Below are 21726 nucleotides of genomic sequence, written 5' to 3' on the forward strand. Positions count from 1 at the left end.
CACCTCTTGCACATCCTTTGCGCGCCATCTTGCCTTACATTTCGGAACTGCACTATGTCTTCAGGTATGGGCTAGAGCAATTTTGTTACTTTCATTGATCTGTCTCGGTCTCATCCTTGGCTTTGACAATATGAAAGTGACTGAGGTATGAGCGATGCTAGTAATGCCATTCCTTATGCAGCCAGTCCCTGCTATGAATGGTGTGAAACTATTGTTCATAGGGTCGGTTGGTGCATGCATTTCAGTGGGCTTGGCAGACTGATATGTAATATCAACTTCTGGCTCAGTGAAGAAAGCAACGGGAAACTACCTCACTCCTCATTTCCCTAGTACGCCTCTTCAGTGATGCCTAGGCCATCTATGACAGCTGATGGCGGAGCTGTTGAGGATCCAACCAGCCTTCGGGCTGATGACTAAACATACATACATACATACATACATACATACATACATACATACATGCTGAGATAAATTTCCTATTCGGGGTTGGTGGCCCTTTCTCACAGCATGGTGGCGCCTACTGTATTTCATCATCCATGGACAGCTAGCTATAAAAGAACTGTGTATTTCCTCTGTGAGCGTAAGTTGACTGTGAAGGAACGTACGTGCCTGTGTTGTGGAGGTGACGGTATCAGGCCAAATTCATGAACAGCCACGTTGATACTCGGCTGCCCGCGTTTCTTATCTATTGTAGGTCGAAGGTCGACAGCATGGAAGAGAGGAACTCGGTTGTCAATCACCTACGCCATCCGTCTGCCGGCGCAGATGCCCAAGACCACCTGCGTGTAACGTCCACCACCACCTAGACGTCCCACTCAGGAAGCGCTCACCACACGGGCGGAATGCAGGGCGGTGCACTGGATAGCAGATTGCCACACAGAGATGGACGTTCTGAAGCAGTTGTCCAGGATTAACGGCCTGATAGCGCCACCTCCACAACGTAGATGCCTGATTGTACACCAGGTAAATGCTGGGGCTGCAGCTTCATTGAACTCAAGGTCGCTTTCTTCCCGGCTCTAGCCTTGTCCTATGCCACCGTTGCCATTAAGACCTGTCTGTGTCGGTGTGACGTAAAGCACGTAGGAAAAATCAGCTATGGTAAAATACAGTTAGCGCCGTGAAGGGCATGCTACCGTTAAACTGAGCTATATCCACATACGCTATCCCACCAGTGTGGAAAAAGCCGTGGAAGAACCTAACAGACTCCTCAGCGTTCAGAGTCTGTTTAAGTCACCGTTCACAAGCTCAGTCCGTAAAATATCATTGTATGTGCCTTCAATGTATGTAGCCGCTACCTAGAACTCTCCTGCGTCTACAACGAAACTCAACATTGCCATGCACCCGCTGAAATCTTAACTCTTGTTCAGTTGATTACCTTTAGTTAAAATCCTCCTTCCGCCATACGTACTCTATGTATTACATATACTCATATTTGACAAACTGGAAGCAGTAACAAATGAATATAAATGTTTTAGCAGACATACACTGTCCCAATAGATTAAGAAACAGTTCTAGTATACATTATCTTAACGTTGAAGCTAAAAACTTACAAGTCTTGTAGCATCGTGAACGGTGTGAAGGCGTTAGGATGAATGTCCACGATCCCGTTGGTCTCCAAGTCTCTGAAAAGACACAATGTAACATTGTAACATCCAGCAACGTAACATAATGACGAATTTCCTCAACACCTCTTCATTGTAACTTTGATGACTTATTATGCTTATCTTGTGACTATTTACTGACTATATGACTAGAGCAGAGCATGTACTGTACTATATTACATAAATTCTAGGTTATTGTAAGTTTCATTTTAGGTTTTTATTCATCCATTCATTTATATAAGTACCAGGTATTCTATAGTATTGTACAGGTATAATTTATATCGTCGATGAAGAAGCAGAACCTCGTATATCACAAAACTCTTCCCATCCATTATTTTCCTTAAGACTGGTCACGCCTCCCAGTCCATACGGATATGCAGTCCATCAGAACAACTTTCATATAACAGATATGAAAAGCATTGTGACATACAAGATTACAAAAGGAAACGACAAAGAATAAGGCGTAGAAAGGGGAAAAGTACCAAAAATTAATTTTGTGGAACTCCACGAAGGGATTGGTACTACAGCATAACACACACATTGGATGTTTCAAAATCATTTTGAAAATATAGCCGCATTACCCTAGTTCATTTTCGTGAGATAATTATTTAAATATTTCTACTAGTTCAGGAGTTATGATTTAAATAGCTAAACATTGCATGGCATATTTAGAGTTCTGCGGCGCGCGGGGCTCATTTTCTCAAAACTCTATTTCCCTCGTAATTTCTAAATTATATGCTGTATTAGAATGATGCTCTTCTGTCATGTTCTTAGTGACAGAGTCTACAAAACTGAGCAAAGACATATGCCTAGGGTTGATAATTGGTTGGAAAAAGTTATCTAAATGCAAAAAAAAAATTGACCAAAATATGCAATATTTAACTAACACAAACTTAAAATTCTAATTTTTTCAAACATAATTTTGGAACTGATTAGTTTTGTATTTTTAACTTTAAACTTTTATATTAAAAAAGGCAGAACACTAGGATATAGATTACATCGCCCAGCTATGAATGAAACTGTGAGCACCGACATGCAAGGAGCCACCATTTTGAATTATTAATTAGTGAGTTTGATAATGCCAAAATGAATTCTGAGATATGTGCTCGCACAGTAAACATGTAGTAGGCTCCATTTAGAACGTTTCATTGCTGCCTGCATACAGTAAGAGCCAAGATAAGGAATCTTTCGAATGTTCTAATTTTGAAGGTTGTTTACTGTACTGATAGAGCCCGGATTATAAATATGTAGCTACAAGAAAAGCTAAAATGTCGGCGAATCACACTAAAAGGACCATTATTACAGGAGTTTAAAGTTATATATTTTTACATATTTCGATGCATAATAAATATTTTGAAAAATATTACATATTTTAAATATTTTGAAGAATATTGCGCATCTGAAAAAAAAATCAATTCTTTTTTCACTAATTTTACTTCGATTTAAGTTTTTTAATTAAACACGTGAAATAAATTGAAAAGACATCTCTAACATATGAAAAAATTAATTAATAATTTAACGTGAAGTATTCTGTCAAAGAACGCATCCCTTAGCTATGTTGATGGTTTGTACATCCCTTAAGAAGTACTAGTACAGTGTGAAGGGTCGGTCAATGACAAGTCGCTGCTACTACGGAGAAAGACACAAATTAGAAGTATGAACGTATTGGGTTCAACTCCCTGAGAATGCGAACGTATCATCTACTATCATTCCTTATTTGAAATGCGCACCAGTGGCTTCATGTGAAGAGAAAGGTCTTTTTCTATATATATAAGAACACCCTAACAGACAGAAGGCATTCGATGACCACAGAAAATAAATTAAGGGTTGAATAACGTCTGCACTTTTAACTTTTTTCGGGCTTGTTTCCTTTTCTGTATACAAGAATACACCAAATAAAACTCAGATATTAAGTTACATCTTTTAATTATTTCGTATTTAACTACGTTTTTGTCAATTTTAGCTGTATATTTATGTACATATTTCTTATTTTTATTCTACATATAATCCGGGCTCTACTGATCACTCATCATTGACTTAAGTAGAAATATTCCCGTACCGTTATTAAAGCTTTCTTCCCATTCCTAGGCCATTCTCATCCCATCGTTGTCATAATACCTACATGTGTCGGTGCGACGTAAAGCAAATAGCGAAAATTAAGGCTACTACTTGCTGCCTTTGATTTAAGATACCAAACTAATATACTTCATAGGCAACTTAAAATATTCCTTTATTGCAGTGGCGTTTATTGCTAGCATAAATATGAACGTATTTCAAGATAATCACTGACATTAACATCAGTATTTATGGTGTAAGGAACTAATTACTTACCAAGAACGTCTCGGTATGAATAATCGAAACATGGATCTAACATTCTGAAACGTATAAACAACGATAATCTATTTGTAACTACCTCGTGATCAACAACGGGTTTTGTATGCTGTAACTGTGCATTTAGATTAACTCTTTTACCATAAATATAATAATTAATAATTTCGTGTGGCTATTTCTAGCTGAGTGCAGCCCTTGTAAGGTAGACCCTCCTATTAGGGTGGCCGTCATCTGCCATGAGTAGGTAACTGCGTGTTATTGTGATGGAGGATAGTGTTATGTGTGGTGTGTGAGATGCAGGATGTTGGGGAGAGGACAAACACCCACTCCCCGGGCCATTGGCATTAACCAATGAAGGTTAAAATCCCCGACCCGGCCGGGAATAGAACCTGGGACCCCCTGATCCCAAGGCCAGTACGATGACCATTCAGACAATGAGTCGGACACCATGAATTATTTATATGATTTTAAACAAATGACAACACACTCCCAATTATCCAGACTAATGAAGAGGATGATTTGAATGACTAATTACACAAACGTAGGCGAAATACTACTAATAGGTACAATGCTGTATTGTTTGCTTATTTTGAAAATGGCGCACTGGAGGATGTATCATCTGTGGTATTGTTAAGCGTCTATCCTGTATTGTCGAGATGTGCACACGCATGCACAGATATGGTGTCTCGACATAAACAAGAAACACTGCCCTACTCCAGTACTGAAAAGGGCGGGAAGGAGTGAAGGAGTAGTATTGAAGGTCGCGTCAGTACCGAAAAGGAGGGGAAGGGAGTGAACGGGTAGTGATGAAGGCACAGTGTGTGTATTGCTGTACATCTACCACTGTGCTCATTTCAATCACAACAGTCTTGTAGCGGGCGGTCTGCCTACGGCAATGCGTTAAACGAGGAGTTGGGGGGATGCCATGCTTTGTTAATATCGGGACATCATTTCTGTGCATGCGTGTACATATCACATTTCTGTCACAAAGACAAGTGAAAAGACAAGACAACGAATAGTTGCGATGGTATTAGCGGACAACTAGTTGGCTTTCCAAAGTAGGCAGAGTGATAGAGTGTCAGTCCTATGTATAACCACTTCTTTACAAAATAAAACCTGTCTGTTAGGTCATCAGCCCGGAGTCGGGAGGATTATAAAATAGGAAAATCTTATAAACCGATGACGGCGTCAAAATGAGGCGTACTATGTATGGCGGGGAGTGACAGAGTTTGTCATCGCTTTCTTCGTTAGGCCAGAACGTGTTATTGCAGCACAACCGATCCTATGAGCTTGTGAATTCATAACATTCAGAAGTAGAAGTTGAGCGTTGGTGGGCACTACTCATTCCTCAGCATCTTCCATACTGTCACAGCGATACACAAGATTGGGACGTCAGTGGAAGCTACAATTTTTCTTAGGCCTGTACTAAGAGACAGATGAAATGATACCGTATCCATTAAGAAATACCAACTAGTGGACAAATAAAACCCCACAATTAATTTCAACATATATATTATAGTACAAGGGGTGGCATTGCCCAACGGAAGGATGTGGGTTCAATTCCCCCTCCCCTCCAGGAAGACGAGTATCTAAGGAATAAGATTTCGACTTACGGAGTTGCACATGGTGTGGGATTCATATCATACACCTAAAATGAGTACCAATTTAGTTTCTGAAGACAAAAGTGGCCGGGCAAAGAGTTACCCACTCTATTCCACTTAGTGCTGAGGTAACGGATAATGGAAGCCTTTCCACTCCTTTAAAGGACTCCATGGTCTGAATGGAGATAGCTTTACTTTTTATTTTGTAGTAAGACTACGCTGCGACAAGATAATATTTGTTTTTAATTGATTTGTTCACAATTAAGACGATTACGTTCGTAGTATGAGTTGGTTACCATTATGCACACGTCTTCGTTATAGTTGCCATGAATTTTAGCGTTCAGTCTGCAAGACCCTGTGAATTAACTAAGTGACTCCAGAATCGTCTATTGGTAAATAGGCTCTAGTTTCGTTTAGTCTCATATTTTTTATCGTTAAATAATTCAAAATTGAGTCTAACCGTCGTTGCTTTTGTCTCCCTCTACTTCTTTAATCCTCCTTGGCTGAATCGACATCCTCAAAGGTACCCTATTGACACCACTTGACCCCATCATCGAATGCGGTTCAAAAACACAGTATTTTAATAATTTTATATTGTCTTATTCTCCTGGTTCGGAGTACCTCCCCGCCATTATTTTTACTTGTTCATACTAGCAATGGAATTTACTTTAACCCTTAATTTGCCGATGGAGGATACTTACATACTTGAATTAGCGAGGCCCAGATTTAAGAAAGGATATTTACTATCTGCGCACTTTTTAGCGATAGATTTACACCCTAGTGCTGAATCGGTCGACTTCGGTTATCTTTCGAGATTCGTATTGGCAACCTATGAAACACAAACTAAGAATCGCTTATCATCGCTGTGCGACATCTGGCGTACACTTTACGTACTCGTACTGTTGTTGTTTACACAGCAAAGCCAAACTATAGAATTCATGCTAGGAACACGTTTCGCATCGGGAAATATTATATAGTATTATACATTGTGTGTGTGTGACACAGTTGTTGGTGTTAAGATAATAAAGGTTCAGAAAATTCATATCGATCGATCATATTATCGATTCAATTCAAATTTCATTTCCATTCAGTTGGCAATATTTACCGGAACCGACAGTGCTCCTCTCAAAGTACAAAAATCTATCACTAAAAAGTGCGCGTACAGTATGTTATTCTTGAGGCCTCCGAGTAAGAGAAAAACCATGGGTCTGTCCGATATTAATAATAATAATAATAATAATAATAATAATAATAATAATAATTTCGTGTGGCTATTTCTAGCCGAGTGCAGCCCTTGGAAGGCAGACCCTCCGATGAGGGTGGGCGGCATCTGCCATGTGTAGGTAACTGCGTGTTATTGTGGTGGAGGATAGTGTTATGTGTGGTGTGTGAGTTGCAGGGATGTTGGGGACAGCACAAACACCCAGCCCCGGGCCATTGGAATTAATCAATGAAGGTTAAAATCCCCGACCCGGCCGGGAATCGAACCCGGGACCCTCTGAACCGAAGGTCAGTACGCTGACCATTCAGCCAACGAGTCGGACTAATAATAATGATAATAATAATAATAATAATAATAATAATAACAATAATAATGATGAAATGAAATGGCGTATGGCTTTTAGTGCCGGGAGTGTCCGAAGACAAGTTCGGCTCGCCAGATGCAGGTCTTTCTATTCGACACCCGTAGGTGACCTGCGCGTCGTGATGAGGATGAAATGATGATGAAGACAGCACATACACCCAGCCCCCGTGCCATTGGAATTAACCAATTAAGGTTAAAATCCCCGACCCGGCCGGGAATCGAACCCGGGACCCTCTAAACCGAAGGCCAGTTCGCTGACCGTTCAGCCAACGAGTCGGACAATAATAATGATAATAATAAATTGAGGACCCTTGTTGCTCCACAGCATTCTTTATAAATAGGTCAGATAACTCGTCTTAATATGCCTGTCAGAGTTATATTATTTTGCCTGCCAATTTCGACAGTTTTACGAACATTTAGCACCAGTAATATATATAATTTATAACACTTCCTTCCATACAATATTATCTGTGCTTCGACCATGCGGCCGTATCTAGGTCTTAACATTTTCAAATGATCTTGCCCGAGATAGTGCAACATAGTGCCGTGGCTGAATACTTGTTCGGGTAAGTCTCTCTCTTAGTCCAACCCTTCGTAAGGGTGTAGTGGCATCACGCGACAATCCTTTTGGTGATCTTTCTCCAGGAGTCTCTGCTTTGAGCATGGTGACTTGCTTGCTGTAAGCTCACGATCTTGATCTGGTCCATCCATCGTAACGGCGCACGTCCTCTAGGTCTTCGACTTTTCCCTCTATGATAATTATTTCCATTGTCACCTGTCTTCTGGCAATATGACCAAAATATCTGAGTTGTTTTTGGTTGATAAGGGTCGACAGTCTTGTTCTGATGCCAAGCTGTTCCAGGATCGATTAATTAGTACGGTGTGCTGTCCATGGTATTCGCAGTAATCTCCTATAGCACCACATTTCTAGAGCATCAATCCTGCGGCGATCCGCCGTCTTCATCGTCCAAGTTTCTGCTGCGTAGGTCGCGATGGGGAAGATCAGAGTTCGCATTAGGAAGTGATGGAGGTGTCCTCCCAGATGCGAGTAAGTTTTGCTGTTGAATTTCTTGCAATCGCAATGCGCTTGCGGATCTCTGGTTCACAGTCTCCAGTATTTGTGACAATAGATCCTAGATACTCGAAGCGACTGACAACCTCATAATCCGTAATTCTTGTTATGGCACGTCTGTTGTTATTAAAACGGTCTACAATCATCATCACTTTGGTCTTTTTATTGTTGATTTCAAGACCATATTTTCTGCTTCGTTCGTCTAACCTCCGCATGATGGCTTCTAGTTCATGATCATCTGTTGCAATAATCACAGTGTCATCCGCATATCTGCGATTGTTAATTTTCCTGCCACCAAGTGTGATGCCGTCACTCCAGTCCTCGAGAATCTCGCTCATAATATCGTCCCTGTTCTGCCAAAACGGCGAATGTTATAATGCTCTTCCTATCCATTATTTCCCTTAAGACTGGTCACGCCTTCCAGCCACATATTGATATTCGGTCCATCAGAACATTTTCCGTTGAGTTCATTTTCATATGTGAGTGTGTAAAGGAAAATGAACCTTACTGTACCATACTGAAGGAATGTATGTTTGCATGACATTTACGCACTCCTAGAGTGTGATGTATTTAAGGTTCATTTTCCTTTACACACGCGCATAGGAAAATGAACTCAACGAAAATTGTTCTGATGGACCGCATATCAATATGTGGCTGGAAGGCGTGACCAGTCTTAAGGGAAATAATGGATAGGAAGAGCATTGTAACATTTGCGTTTTGGCAGAACAGGGACGATATACTCACTGTATACATTAAATAGGAGGGGGGGGGGGGGGGAAAGAATGCAACCTTGTCGTAGTCCAGCACAAAGATGTCTGAAAAGTCGCCATTAACTCTCACCGTCGCAGTAAGTCGGTTAAGTAGATACCCACTTTTTCAAGTGTTTGTCCCTGCGCTTTATTAATGGTTATACAGAAGGCTAGTCGAATTGATATCTTCCCCTCTGTACGTGCGTAAACTGTTTTTCTTACCAGCATGTAAGTTATTAGGATCGTTTTGCCATCCGTTGATTATAGTCAGAAGCTGGGGAAAATCGGATAATCAAAGAGTATCTAGTAGAGAATAGTATTCTTCCATCATCAGAGGAAGCGTATACTCTCTGGCTTCACAGATAGTAATCAAACATGGCTGCATGCAATTACATCACTAAGGATAAAAATCTCAATAAATCAGAATATTAATTAAAGTGCTAGTCACATAGCAACTCGCTAAATACAGAATGCATTGCGCGTCAGGGTAAGCCTTCGCCTACAATTATTGGAGTGATCATTAAAGACTTGATTTTATTATTACTCAAAGATGGCTGAACTTAGACACCTATCATTGTCTCATGATTCACTGGCAGATAATTTCAAAGAGAATACAACTGAAATGAAGCAAATAGGTCCAATAGAAAGGACGGACGGATTTGCCAAAGCTATTATTTAGTAAACTCTTTTGATATATAAATAATAATAATAATAATAATAATAATAATAATAATAATAATAATAATAATAATAATAATTTCGTGTGGCTATTTCTAGCCGAGTGCAGCCCTTGTAAGGCAGACCCTCCGATGAGGGTGGGCGGCATCTGCCATTTGTAGGTAACTGCGTGTTATTGTGGTGGAGGATAGTGTTATGTGTGGTGTGTGAGTTGCAGGGATGGTGGGGACAGCACGAACACCCAGCCCCCGGGCCATTGGAATTAACCAATTAAGGTTAAAATCCCCGACCCGGCCGGGAATCGAACCCGGGACCCACTGAACCGAAGGCCAGTACGCTGACCCTTCAGACAACGAGTCGGACAATAATAATAATAATAATAATAATAATAATAATAATAATAATAATAATAATAATAATAATAAATAATAATACTAATACGAAGAAGGAGAAGAAGAACACTATAACTCTGTAATTAAGCCTGAAGCATTATACGCATCAGAATTGCAGGCAGATCTACAACTTTCGAAAAATAAGAACGGAAAACCTTAGGAAAATCTTTGGCCCAGCATTCATAGGAGGAGTATAAAACGAAGGTCTCCTGAATTATATCAGCATTATGACAAAATATCAAACACTATTACAAGACTGAAATTTTAATGGCCATATTCAAAGAATGAACGTTGAAAGACTTACTAAAAGGATATTAAATTATGACTCCTGACTAAAAGTCAAGAGTAATTGGATAATCGAAACTGAAAAAGACCTTCCACGATGTTGTGTGTCCTTCGCCATCTCAGCTCTGCGCCTGATAGCTCCGCAACACGCCGCAGACCGTATCTTTCCAGACTCTACGAGGTGACTGCAGGGCGCTTGCTTGTGACGTCAGCCAGCGCTATAAAAGGAGCAGCAGTCCGCTACTTCCCAGAACTCCCCAGTGTCCAACGCCAGATTACACTGAAAGTCGAACATGGAGGCTATCGCTCTTAAACATGTGTATCGAGCAGGTGGACTGAATTCTGGTTGTGAGGTTTCACCTCTGGCACTGCCTCATCTCCCGCTTCCTGTAGCCACGTCGAGCCCCGATGCCATTATACTACTCATCCCCCAGTCCTCACTTATGCTCCGACATCAACATTAGTATTATACTAATTGTGAATATTTATGTCAGTTCCTGACAAGCCTACGGCAATTACTAGCATTCTGTTAGTGCGAACTTTCCTTGCAAGTTACACTAATAATTCTACAAGGCAGATAGTTTTCGACTATCTTGAACTCCCCTTTATTTGACAGAATATCTCCTAAAGATAGATTCGTGTGTATATAGAACTCTCATGTGTATAAGTGTATATTTCAACAGACCCTCAGTCTACTGTTAATATCATCATTAATCGCGTGTAAGTTCATCCAGCTTCAAGAGAAGTTTAGTTATATTTATGTACATGTTGTGTAAAAAAACTAATTGAAGCAATAAATTTAAGTTGTGTTTCTGTATACCGAATCCTTGTATACAACACACGAAATCATAATAACCGGTGGAATTTTATGAGACAGGCTCAGATTTAGAACGTTGATGAACAAAACATATTTGTTTTTTGAAAAACCCAGAATGAGAACCGTTGCTACCTGGACGGAAGAAAAAACACAGCGAGAAGATGAGATTCTGCGAATAAAATAAAGCAAATTCATCTGCTAAATAAATTAAATTACGCTCCTTATTTGGGCACAATGTCGTGAATAATAATAATAATAATAATAATATGGATATGGAAAGGTTAAGCATTTTGGAAGACCAGCTGTTAGAAAGGAATACGTTTAAGAACACACTGAAGAATCTGGAAGGTGTTCAAGCCGCAGGAAGAACTAAGAAGACCGGAAAAGCCTGGACAGATGAACAACGGAAGCAGGCCAGCGAACGCATGAAGGAGTACTGGACACAAAGAAAACTCCGTACGGAAAGAAATGAAGTTGTAGCGTGATCCTTAATGGTCCATTCACTTGTAAAAGTAATAATAATATGAACTTAACTACTGCTTACCGAGCTCGATAGCTGCAGTCGCTTAAGTGCGGCCAGTATCTAGTATTCGGGAGATAGTAGGTTCGAACCCCACTGTCGGCAGCCCTGAAAATGGTTTTCCGTGGTTTTCCATTTTCACACCAGGCAAATGCTTGGGCTGTACCTTAATTAAGGCCACGGCCGTTTCCTTCCAACTCCTAGCCCTTCCCTGTCTCATTGTCGCCATAAGACCTATCTGTGTCGGTGCGACGTAAAGCAACTAGCAAAAAAACTAACTACTGCTTGGAGTTTTTATTACTCGACGCCATTTACGTTTTCAGCTTGCCAATGTCGATCTTTCGTTTTACTCTTCCAGATGGCAGAGAAACTAGAATTATATTGGAAGCTCTAATGTTGAGGTTTTACATTTTACGAAAGTTGTTGGGTAAACATAGAATGGTTCGTCACGCATCTCTCACCCGTCGCCATCGTCATTGTATGATATACGGTACCGACCGGACATTTCCCGCCCCATTAAATACCGGACCACCTCTGCCGGGTTAGATCCCATGATGTTAGGATCCAGAGGCAGACACTCTACGACTGCGCAAATATATTGAGTGCCTCCTCAACGTATACCTTGCTCTTCTCTAGCGGAAGCCCCACAAAACACGTTTGACAATCTGATGCATAACGACTGTGATTAGTGCTTATAATGTGAACTGCAGTTTTACTGACGTTTAATTACCTCTGAATTGTGTTCTGTACGACTTCAAGGAAACAGTGCTTAATGTTAATATGGCTTGAAGAGGTCAGACGAACGCAATAAAGTGAGTGTATTTATGAGTGCGCTGTAAATAATTGAGTCCATATACCCGTTAAAGACGACGGTACTGGCTCCATTACAGCCTCCATACCATGTTCACTTGTAGAATCCTGTTAATTTAGACAGATATTACAAGCGGCTTACCTCTCCTATAAAATGCATGCCTTCATGATATAAATAAGAATATCACCGAGAGAAACCGCAGCTCTATTTTTGTTCCGAATGACTGGAGGACTGAATACTAGGAATTAATTCTGATATTTAAGCCTGACTAGAACCAAAAAAGGTCATGAGTCTATTCCCTACTGTCGGTTGTTAGAAGCCATACACATATCGTGATTTAATATGCTCTATTAAGATCTAGTTACAGTTTTATGTGTAAATATTCTTTATTAATGTTTGCATACAGATTACCTTAAGCCCTTGACCTTTCCTTTAGGCCTATCTATTTTCTCTTTTTCTGGCATTTTTGACAATCCTCAGGGTAGAAACTAATGTATATTCACCCATTTTTACAGTAGGATGCCCTTCCTGATGCCACTACTGTAAGGGGGGAATATTTACATTTCTTTGTTGGTTTAGGGCTATTAGAGACCACGTCAAGTAACTATAAGGCATCCGCGATGTAGGGGGCAACGCGTCCGCTCGTCACCCGGCGGCCCCGGGTTCGATTCCCGGCCGGGTCAGGGGTTTTAAATTGTAATGATTAATATACCTGGCCTGGGGACTGGGTATTTGTGACGTCCTTAATCTTCCTTTCCTCACACACAAGGTTCCACACTACTGCCATTCCAATTATACGCAGGTTCATAACAACATGATGCCAGTAGGGGGCGAAAGATCCACATGGGTCGACGCCCCGAACAAATAGCATTGAAAACAACAACTATAAGGCATTTCTGGAAGCCTTTTCCACAGTCCAAACGTGTTGTATTTTTCTCAGGCCGCCTGTCTTCACTCTTCTGTTCTGTTGTTGTTCTGGATTCGCTCATCGTGGAAGTCCTTAAAGTTGTCTGTGATGGTTAATGTTACCTCAGAGATGTTGATACTTGGAGGAGACGAGCTTCCTAGAAGAATTCACACAATCCTAACAGAAATCTGGAAAATAGACGCGATTTTGCAGGACTGGAAGGGCGCGTTGATTCATCCTTTGCATAAAAACGTGACAAACCAGATCCGTCTAACGACAGAGGTCTATCCCTACTACCCGTTGCTTATACATTTCTATCTAAAACCAACATAAACCGAATAGAGAAACAAACAGATCAATTGTTTGGGGAATATGAAGTGGGTTTTAGAAAAAGGACGTTCGTGTGCTGAACAGTTATGGAATCTAAAGATGATTCTGAAAATCCGTAGAAGCAACAACACGATAGTCACCTTTGTGCACCTGAAAAAAGCGTATGACTCTGTGGACAGACAGACCTTGTTCGATACGCTAGAAGAACTTGGAGTGGACAACAAGATCAGAGAACTGATACCTCATATCCTCACAAACACAACATTTAAGGTGAAATTCTTTAGGGAAATTTCTAACTCTTTTGAAGTACACATAAGTGTTCGTCAAGGAGATGATCTCTCTCCTAATCTATTTAACTTGGGTTTGGATGAAGTCATCAGAGAGTGGGAAAAGGACATCACAGGCATAACCATCGGGACTCTTGGAAACAAAAACAAAGTGAAATGCGTTCTCTGCTAGAGTGGAGAGAAGCGAGGACTTTGTTAACATACGTTACGAATTTCAAGTTTTAAGGATTTAAACAGAAATAAGCACAAATTTTTTTACATTTTTAAATACTTTGAGTGTGATTTGATAGAATCTGATGATATTCTTTGAAGAAAGAAACTTGTCTTTCTATTTCAATTAATTTGTTTCTTCTCCAGAAATAATTATGTTACCATACGTTTTCATTTTCAGGTAGTTTATAAATTTATTTATTCAAAATTATATTCGGCAGACTGAAAATCTAACGGTTATAAATTAACGGAAAAGGGATGGTTCCAGATATCACAAAAAGTCCCAGCCTGGTTGTGAAGATTTGAAAACCGCTGAGGTACTGATGGTGCTGAATTTGGAGGAAGTCTTAAGCTTCTGAGTGTTAAGAAAGGCGTTTCTCATAGCACCGGCCAGGCTGCAATAGCGCCTTATGGTCAATTGGAGAAAACAATGGCAAACTAAGTCACTCTCACTGCCCAGTGCACCTCATCTTGGTGCCGTCTTCGGCTTTTGGGGCTTCTCCGCAACAGCATGACCTCTGATGGTGCTATTTGAGGATCGAACTAGTCTCCGGGTTGATGACCAACCAGAATGAACTAATCTCCGGGTTGATGACCAAACAGACTGAACTAATCTCCGGGTCGATGACCAAACAAACTGAACTAATCTCCGGGTTGATGACCAAACAGACTGAACTAATCTCCGGGTCGGTGACCAAACAGACTGAACTAATCTCCGGGTTGATGACCAAACAGACTGAACTAATCTCCGGGTTGATGACCAAACAGAATGAACTAATCTCCGGGGTGATGACTGAACAGACTGAACTAATCTCCGGGTTGATGACCAAACAGACTGAACTAATCTCCGGGTTGCTGACCAAACAGACTGTACTAATCTCCGGGTTGATGACCAAACACACTGAACTAATCTCCGGGTTGATGACCAAACAGACTGAACTAATCTCCGGGTCGGTGACCAAACAGACTGAACTAATCTCCGGGTTGATGACCAAACAGACTGAACTAATCTCCGGGTTGATGACCAAACAGAATGAACTAATCTCCGGGGTGATGACTGAACAGACTGAACTAATCTCCGGGTTGATGACCAAACAGACTGAACTAATCTCCGGGTTGCTGACCAAACAGACTGTACTAATCTCCGGGTTGATGACCAAACACACTGAACTAATCTCCGGGTTGATGACCAAACAGACTGTACTAATCTCCGGGTTGATGACCAAACAGACTGAACTAATCTCCGGGTTGCTGACCAAACAGACTGTACTAATCTCCGGGTTGATGACCAAACACACTGAACTAATCTCCGGGTTGATGACCAAACAGACTGTACTAATCTCCGGGTTGATGACCAAACAGACTGAACTAATCTCCGGGTTGATGACCAAACAGACTGAACTAATCTCCGGGTTGATGAACAAACAGAATGAACTAGTCTCCGGGTTGATGACCAGACAGACTGTACTAATCTCCGGGTTGATGACCAAACAGACTGAACTAATCTCCGGGTTGATGAACAAACAGAATGAACTAGTCTCCGGGTTGATGACCAAACAGACTGAACTAATCTCCGGGTTGATGAACAAACGGAATGAACTAATCTCCGGGTTGATGACCAAACAGACTGTACTAATCTCCGGGTTGATGACCAAACAGACTGAACTAATCTCCGGGTTGATTACCAAACAGACTGTACTAATCTCCGGGTTTATGACCAAACAGACTGAACTAATCTCCGGGTTGATGAACAAACAGAATGAACTAATCTCCAGGTTGAAGATTAAACAGACTGAACTAATCTCCGGGTTGATGACCAAACAGACTGAACTAATCTCCGGGTTGATGACCAAAAAGATTGAACTAATCTCCGGGTTGATGACCAAACAGACTGAACGAATGGTCTGTCAACATTAACACGAGGGTTGTCCGCCTCCGTCGTAACGTTTAGCACTATTAGCTGCCGTCCTCGGTGGCCCTGGTTCGATTCTCGGTACGGCCAGACATGTAAGAATGGCAGGAGGGCTGGTATGTGGTTAAAATGGTACTTGCAGCTTATCTCCATTGGGGGTGTGCCTGAAAAGAGCTGCACCACCTCAGGATGAGGACACGAGTCCAATATTTTTTAACACGAGGATTTTGTATTTAGACAGAAAGTGATGTGCCGAGCAACTGGCTGTGCGGTTTGCGTCACGTAGCTTTCAGCTTGCATTGGGGAGATCGTGGGGAACCCCACAGTCGGCAGCCCTGAAAATGAGTATCGGTGCTTTCCCATCTTCACACCAGGCTAATACTAGGGCTGTACCTTAATTAAGACCACGGTCGCTTCCTTCCTACACCTAGACCTTTCCTGTGCCATTGTCGCCCTAAGACCTATCTGCGACGTAAAGCAAATTATAAAAGTAGAGTGAAAAAAAGGTGATGTCTTCCCAACAAGCGCGCAAATGCGCCATGAGTTTTCACAGGTCGAATGGCTGTTAAAGATGAGATTAAGAGTGACCACCCATCAACATCACATGGTTAGCGTGCTGGCCTTTGGTCACTGGGTCCCGGGTTCGATTCCCGGCAGGGTCGGGAATTTTAACCATCATTGGTTAATTTTGCTGGCACGGGGGCTCGGTGTATGTGCCGTCTTCATCATCATTTCATCCTCATCATGACGTGCAGGTCGCCTATGAGAGTCAAATCAAAAGACCTGCACCTGGCGAGCCGAACATGTCCTCGGGCACTCCCGGAACTAAAAGCAATACGCCATTTCATTTCATTTCAACATCAGTTTCACTCGTTTATGCCATTGATTAACATCTGCGGAGCAGACGATTTCCCAGGGAAGATAAAGCAGTGAAATAGTCCAAAGAGTAAAACACTAATTTTTTTGCAAGTTGATTTACATCGCACCGACACAGTGAGGTCTTATGGCGACGTTGTGACACACTATTTTTTAGCGTCAGGGAATTGATAACTCACTCTACGCTGTAACAAATGCTTGAATAATTTCAGTGATTCCATCGGAGAAAAAAAAAAGATACACAAAACCACGTTATTTATCGTGGCCTATCGTCATCTTTATTAATAATCTTGACCGTACTGGCCAGTACGTGCTTTCCCATCTTCACGTAAGGGAAAGCACGTATGGCGGTAACAGCACGAGGCGGTACCATCCACCCCACCTCCCCGCCGCCAAACTTCCCGCTCCAACTCCCCAATCTGTCGTCGAACAACTTCAGTTGCCTCTATATTTCTCTGACAGTCGCATGTCAGCCTTGCACATCCACTTGTTTTATAACATCGGTAAGTTTCAATCATCTTAACGTGCTGCACTATTATTTTATTTACATTATACTCAAGCTATTACACTCTCCATTTCCTCTCTCCTTCTCACGGACTATGTAAGGTTCATGTCAACCTGGCAGCATAATCATCTATTACCCGAAGCGAACCGCTTGGCAACTTGGTTACACACCATTTTATATTATTGTTAATATGATCCAATTTGATTTCGATAAAGGAGTATTAGATTAATAAGGACACATTTGAAGTCATTTCGCAACAGTGCTCAACATTTTATCTACACAGACATACCCCTAACGTCGTGTTTAAATGGAAATGACGAGATGGATTTTACTTCCATGCCAATATTTATCCAGTTTTGATATGTCGTATTGTACAGTACCAGTCAAAAGTTTAGGACCACATAAAAAATCACGAAATGTCATCTAGAACCTAAAATTGTGCCACTAGACCTGTCCTTTTCCTTCTGAGCTCTCACATCTAATAGGATATATGTCGCCTGATTTCATGGAGTTAGTCAAAATACTGTAGAAGTTATGAATGTGTAACTCTTGGAAGGTCACGCCAAAATTCAAAAATGTTGGTAAGATATTGTACTGAATACTCTGATTGGTTGCAAGTATCACCAAAAGTTTTTTGTAGACTTAGGAGTAGCTGGGGGCCGTTTTAGTATAAATATAAACATTCCTAAAATATGCGGCACTGGTTTCTTTGCGTGTTTTAATTTTTTTGAACCAGGGCCAAAATTGTTGATTTTTCTTTGCCTTGTCATGTATGGCCCAACGTGTCAGGACGAGCTATCGGCGTCAAACTTATCTACCCTGATAGTTTGACTTGCACTCTGCGTATGGCATCCAAGAACACGTTTCTGCTGCCGATAGCTTCCACTGAGACCTATGACAAGAACAAGGAGAAATTGACTATTTTTAGGGCTGGTTTGAAAAAAAATAAATGCACAATAATCGGTGCCGCAGTTTTTCGGAATTTTTATTTATATACCAAAATGACCCCCAACTATTGCTAATTCTATAAAAGAATCTTGGTGGTGATACTTGAAACCAATTAGAGGATACATTTCAGAACATTTCCAAAAATATTGACTTTCTGATGTGCTCTTCCAACAGTTAAAAATGTATAACTTATATAAAACTTAGCGTAAATCACTAAAATCAGGCGAAGTATATCATATTAGATGTAAGAGTTCAGGAAAAAAATACATAGAGGTCTAGTAGCACAATTGTAGGTTCTAGATGGAACTTCGTGATTTTTTAATGTGGTCCTAAACTTTTGACCGGTACTGTACATGTTAAAGTTTTAGTTTTCATGTTGGGCGGCCCCCCTGTTTCATTAGCTCTTATTGGAATATATGAATTTTAACCAACATACCGTAGCTGAAGAAGAGAATTAACATATTTCTCGAAAAATATACTAAGCCTATATTCTGAAGTAAGTGTAAAATGTAAATAATGTTTTAATACATAGTATTGACTAGGCGGATTATCTATCCATTTACTGCTGTTTTCATCCTCTCAATTACGAAGAATGTCCTCGTAATGATTTAACAATAGCAGTACTGTGGGGTATTTATAAATTAAATATGTTAAAGCTGAAATGAGACAACAACACACTTACAAGCGCTGCAGGTTTGTGAGCCCCTGGAAAGCGTGCTCTGGCAGGTAGGAGATGGCGTTGTGAGACAGCATGAGGTCGTGTACTCGGTTCAGACTGCGGAAAGGTTTCTCTTCAAGACTATTGATCTGATTGCTTCCCAGGTCACTGAAACATTCAAACAGTACGGTATAACTGATAACCTCTAATTCTCTGAACAAATATATACATTTTAAATATTATGCAAATTACGAATTAATTATCAGCGTTCAATTTGCAAACATCTGTGAATTAACTATGCGCCTCCACAAACTCTGTATCTGTAGGGGCATCGTTTATTTCCACTCCTCTTGTCTTTAAATGATTAAAAGTCCACATTTCCAGTCCTGCAGGAAAGCAACTCAATCTTGAAAACATCCTAGGGATATGAGCTACGAATTTTAGGTAAATAAATTATAATGGAGTACGAGAATGTATTCTTTACTTATTCATAGAAATTACAATCCTTATCATCGTTATCCGAGGGGAAAAACGGCAGGGTCTAGACCGTGGAACAAATAACCACAAGAAAAAACTTTTAAATTTTGATTGTAGTCACAAAATGATCTTTTGTTCTTTTGTTTTTAGACTCTTTTCCTTTTAAAACAACAACAGCAGCAACAATTAGAAAGATAATTTCCTTTAGTGAGCTTTAAAGCTTAAACATTAACGTGGGAGAAGCAGCTCTCATTTTACTTACTAGTCTTAAAAACATCTTTCGTAGAAAGAGAGATTTTGGCCTTTTGCGTAAGAAGTAGAAGCTTCTCAACTAATCAGTTAGAGAATACTACGAGGTGATAGAACTCCCACATTTCATTACCAACGGCTAGACGGGACAATGATTCACATCAAGGTACACTCAAAGCTTATCACCTTTTACCCAACTTGATATTGGCTGTCCTTATTTCAAAGGAAAACAGGAACACAAAATTTGGGATCGTGCTGCGTGGTATGAGCTTCTGCTCCTGTTTTCTGTATCCTTTAGTATAGGGAAAGCTGTACTGTATTCGAGGCTACAGGTACGATTTCCAGCCAGTCGAGGAAATTGAATTCTGTACTGAAGGCGCTCAGCTTGTTAAGTCGAACTGAGGATCTCTTAATACGGGAGGTTGTGGACCCGGTCAAGAGGAACAGGCAAGATGTTGAGTATGTAGTCCAGCTGACCACGTGGCATTCTAGTATCTGTAGACTATCTGGCTCGGCACCAGTCATACTTAAAAACCAAGGCTCTAATTGTCCTTAGATCTATGGGTTTGTTTTACAAGGGGGAGGGGGGAAGAGAGTGTGTCAAATAATGTTAAATTGCAAATTATCTGCATTAACACGCGAAAATACCTTACGCAGTATTAAATCAGAGTGAATCATGTGGTACAAGCACGATACTCAAAGGTACTGCTAATAACAACATGTGCAGCGATCGACTGTGAACTGAAACTGCACACCAATGTTTAATAACGTACCGTACTGAAATATCATATTGAATATTGCGTAAATAGTGTTTTTGACGGTTTCATGGAGGTATTATTCCTTTGTCCTGTACTGTACACGCCCGCAACTTGGAGTGCGATATATTCTATGAACTTGAGAAAGAAACAAATAAAGGACGTGTTTGTGTTGGACTAAGCATATTTCAGTGAAACGTGGGAAAACGATCAATTAACCTATCCTAAATTAATTCGTATAACATTTTCCCGTGAAGTGATAATTTCAGGCTCTATAAAGTAGTTTGCTATCACCTACTCTGTATGAATACACCAAACATTAACGATCAAATACTTCTTTGTCTTTTATAATGAAAGCTAGGATATTATGTGTCATGAATGAAGGGCGTGTGGCCTCCCAGGAGACTTGGTGCAAGTCTTTCGAGTTGACACCGAATAGGCGAGTCCGGTTACATCACTAAATGGTTAGCGTGCTGGCTTTTGGTCACAGGGGTCCCGGGTTCGATCCCTGGCAGGGTCAAGAATTTTAATCGTAATTGGTTAATTCCTATGGCAAGGGAGCTGGGCGTGTGCGTCGTCTCTATCATCATCATCATTTCAACCTCGTCATGACGCGCGTCAAATCAAAAAACCTCCATCTGGCGAGCCAACCTTGTCGTCGGACACTCCCGGCACTAAGAGCCATACGCCATTTCATTTTTACCTAATAGGCGACATGTGCGTCTGTGAGGATGAGACCCTACCTATGATTAATTCTTTTTTTTTTGCTAGGGACTTTACGTCGCACCAACACAGATAGGTCTTATGGCGACGATGGGATAGGAAAGGCCTAGGAGTTGGAAGGAAGCGGCCGTAGCCTTAATTAAGGTACAGCCCCAGCATTTGCATGGTGTGAAAATGGGAAACCACGGAAAACCATCTTCAGGGCTGCCGATAGTGGGATTCGAACCTACTATCTGCCGGATGCAAGCTCACAGCCGCGCGCCTCTACGCGCACGGCCAACTCGCCCGGTATGATTAATTCTAATGAAGACGAAAAACACACACACACACACACATCCCCGATCCAGACGAATTAACCAATGAAGGTTAAAATCCCCAACGAAGGGCAGGAATCGAACCCTGGACCCCCTGGGCTAAAGACCAGAACGCTAAACATTTAACAATGGG

The 21726-nt window shown here is 41.0% G+C and overlaps 1 protein-coding gene across 1 annotated transcript in view; it reads right to left on the reverse strand.

Moving 5' to 3' along the window:
- Window positions 1-21726, reverse strand: part of rk (rickets) — an 824128-nt gene that overhangs the window by 75525 nt on the left and 726877 nt on the right. The window contains exons 11-12 of the mRNA XM_067144502.2: window positions 19100-19243; window positions 1551-1622 (exon numbers count right to left, since the gene is read on the reverse strand). Coding sequence (XP_067000603.2) covers window positions 1551-1622; window positions 19100-19243 — 216 coding nt within the window. The remainder of the gene's footprint in view (window positions 1-1550; window positions 1623-19099; window positions 19244-21726) is intronic.

This window comes from Anabrus simplex, chromosome 3, assembly GCF_040414725.1.
Source record: "Anabrus simplex isolate iqAnaSimp1 chromosome 3, ASM4041472v1, whole genome shotgun sequence".
Lineage (NCBI taxonomy): Eukaryota > Metazoa > Arthropoda > Insecta > Orthoptera > Tettigoniidae > Anabrus > Anabrus simplex.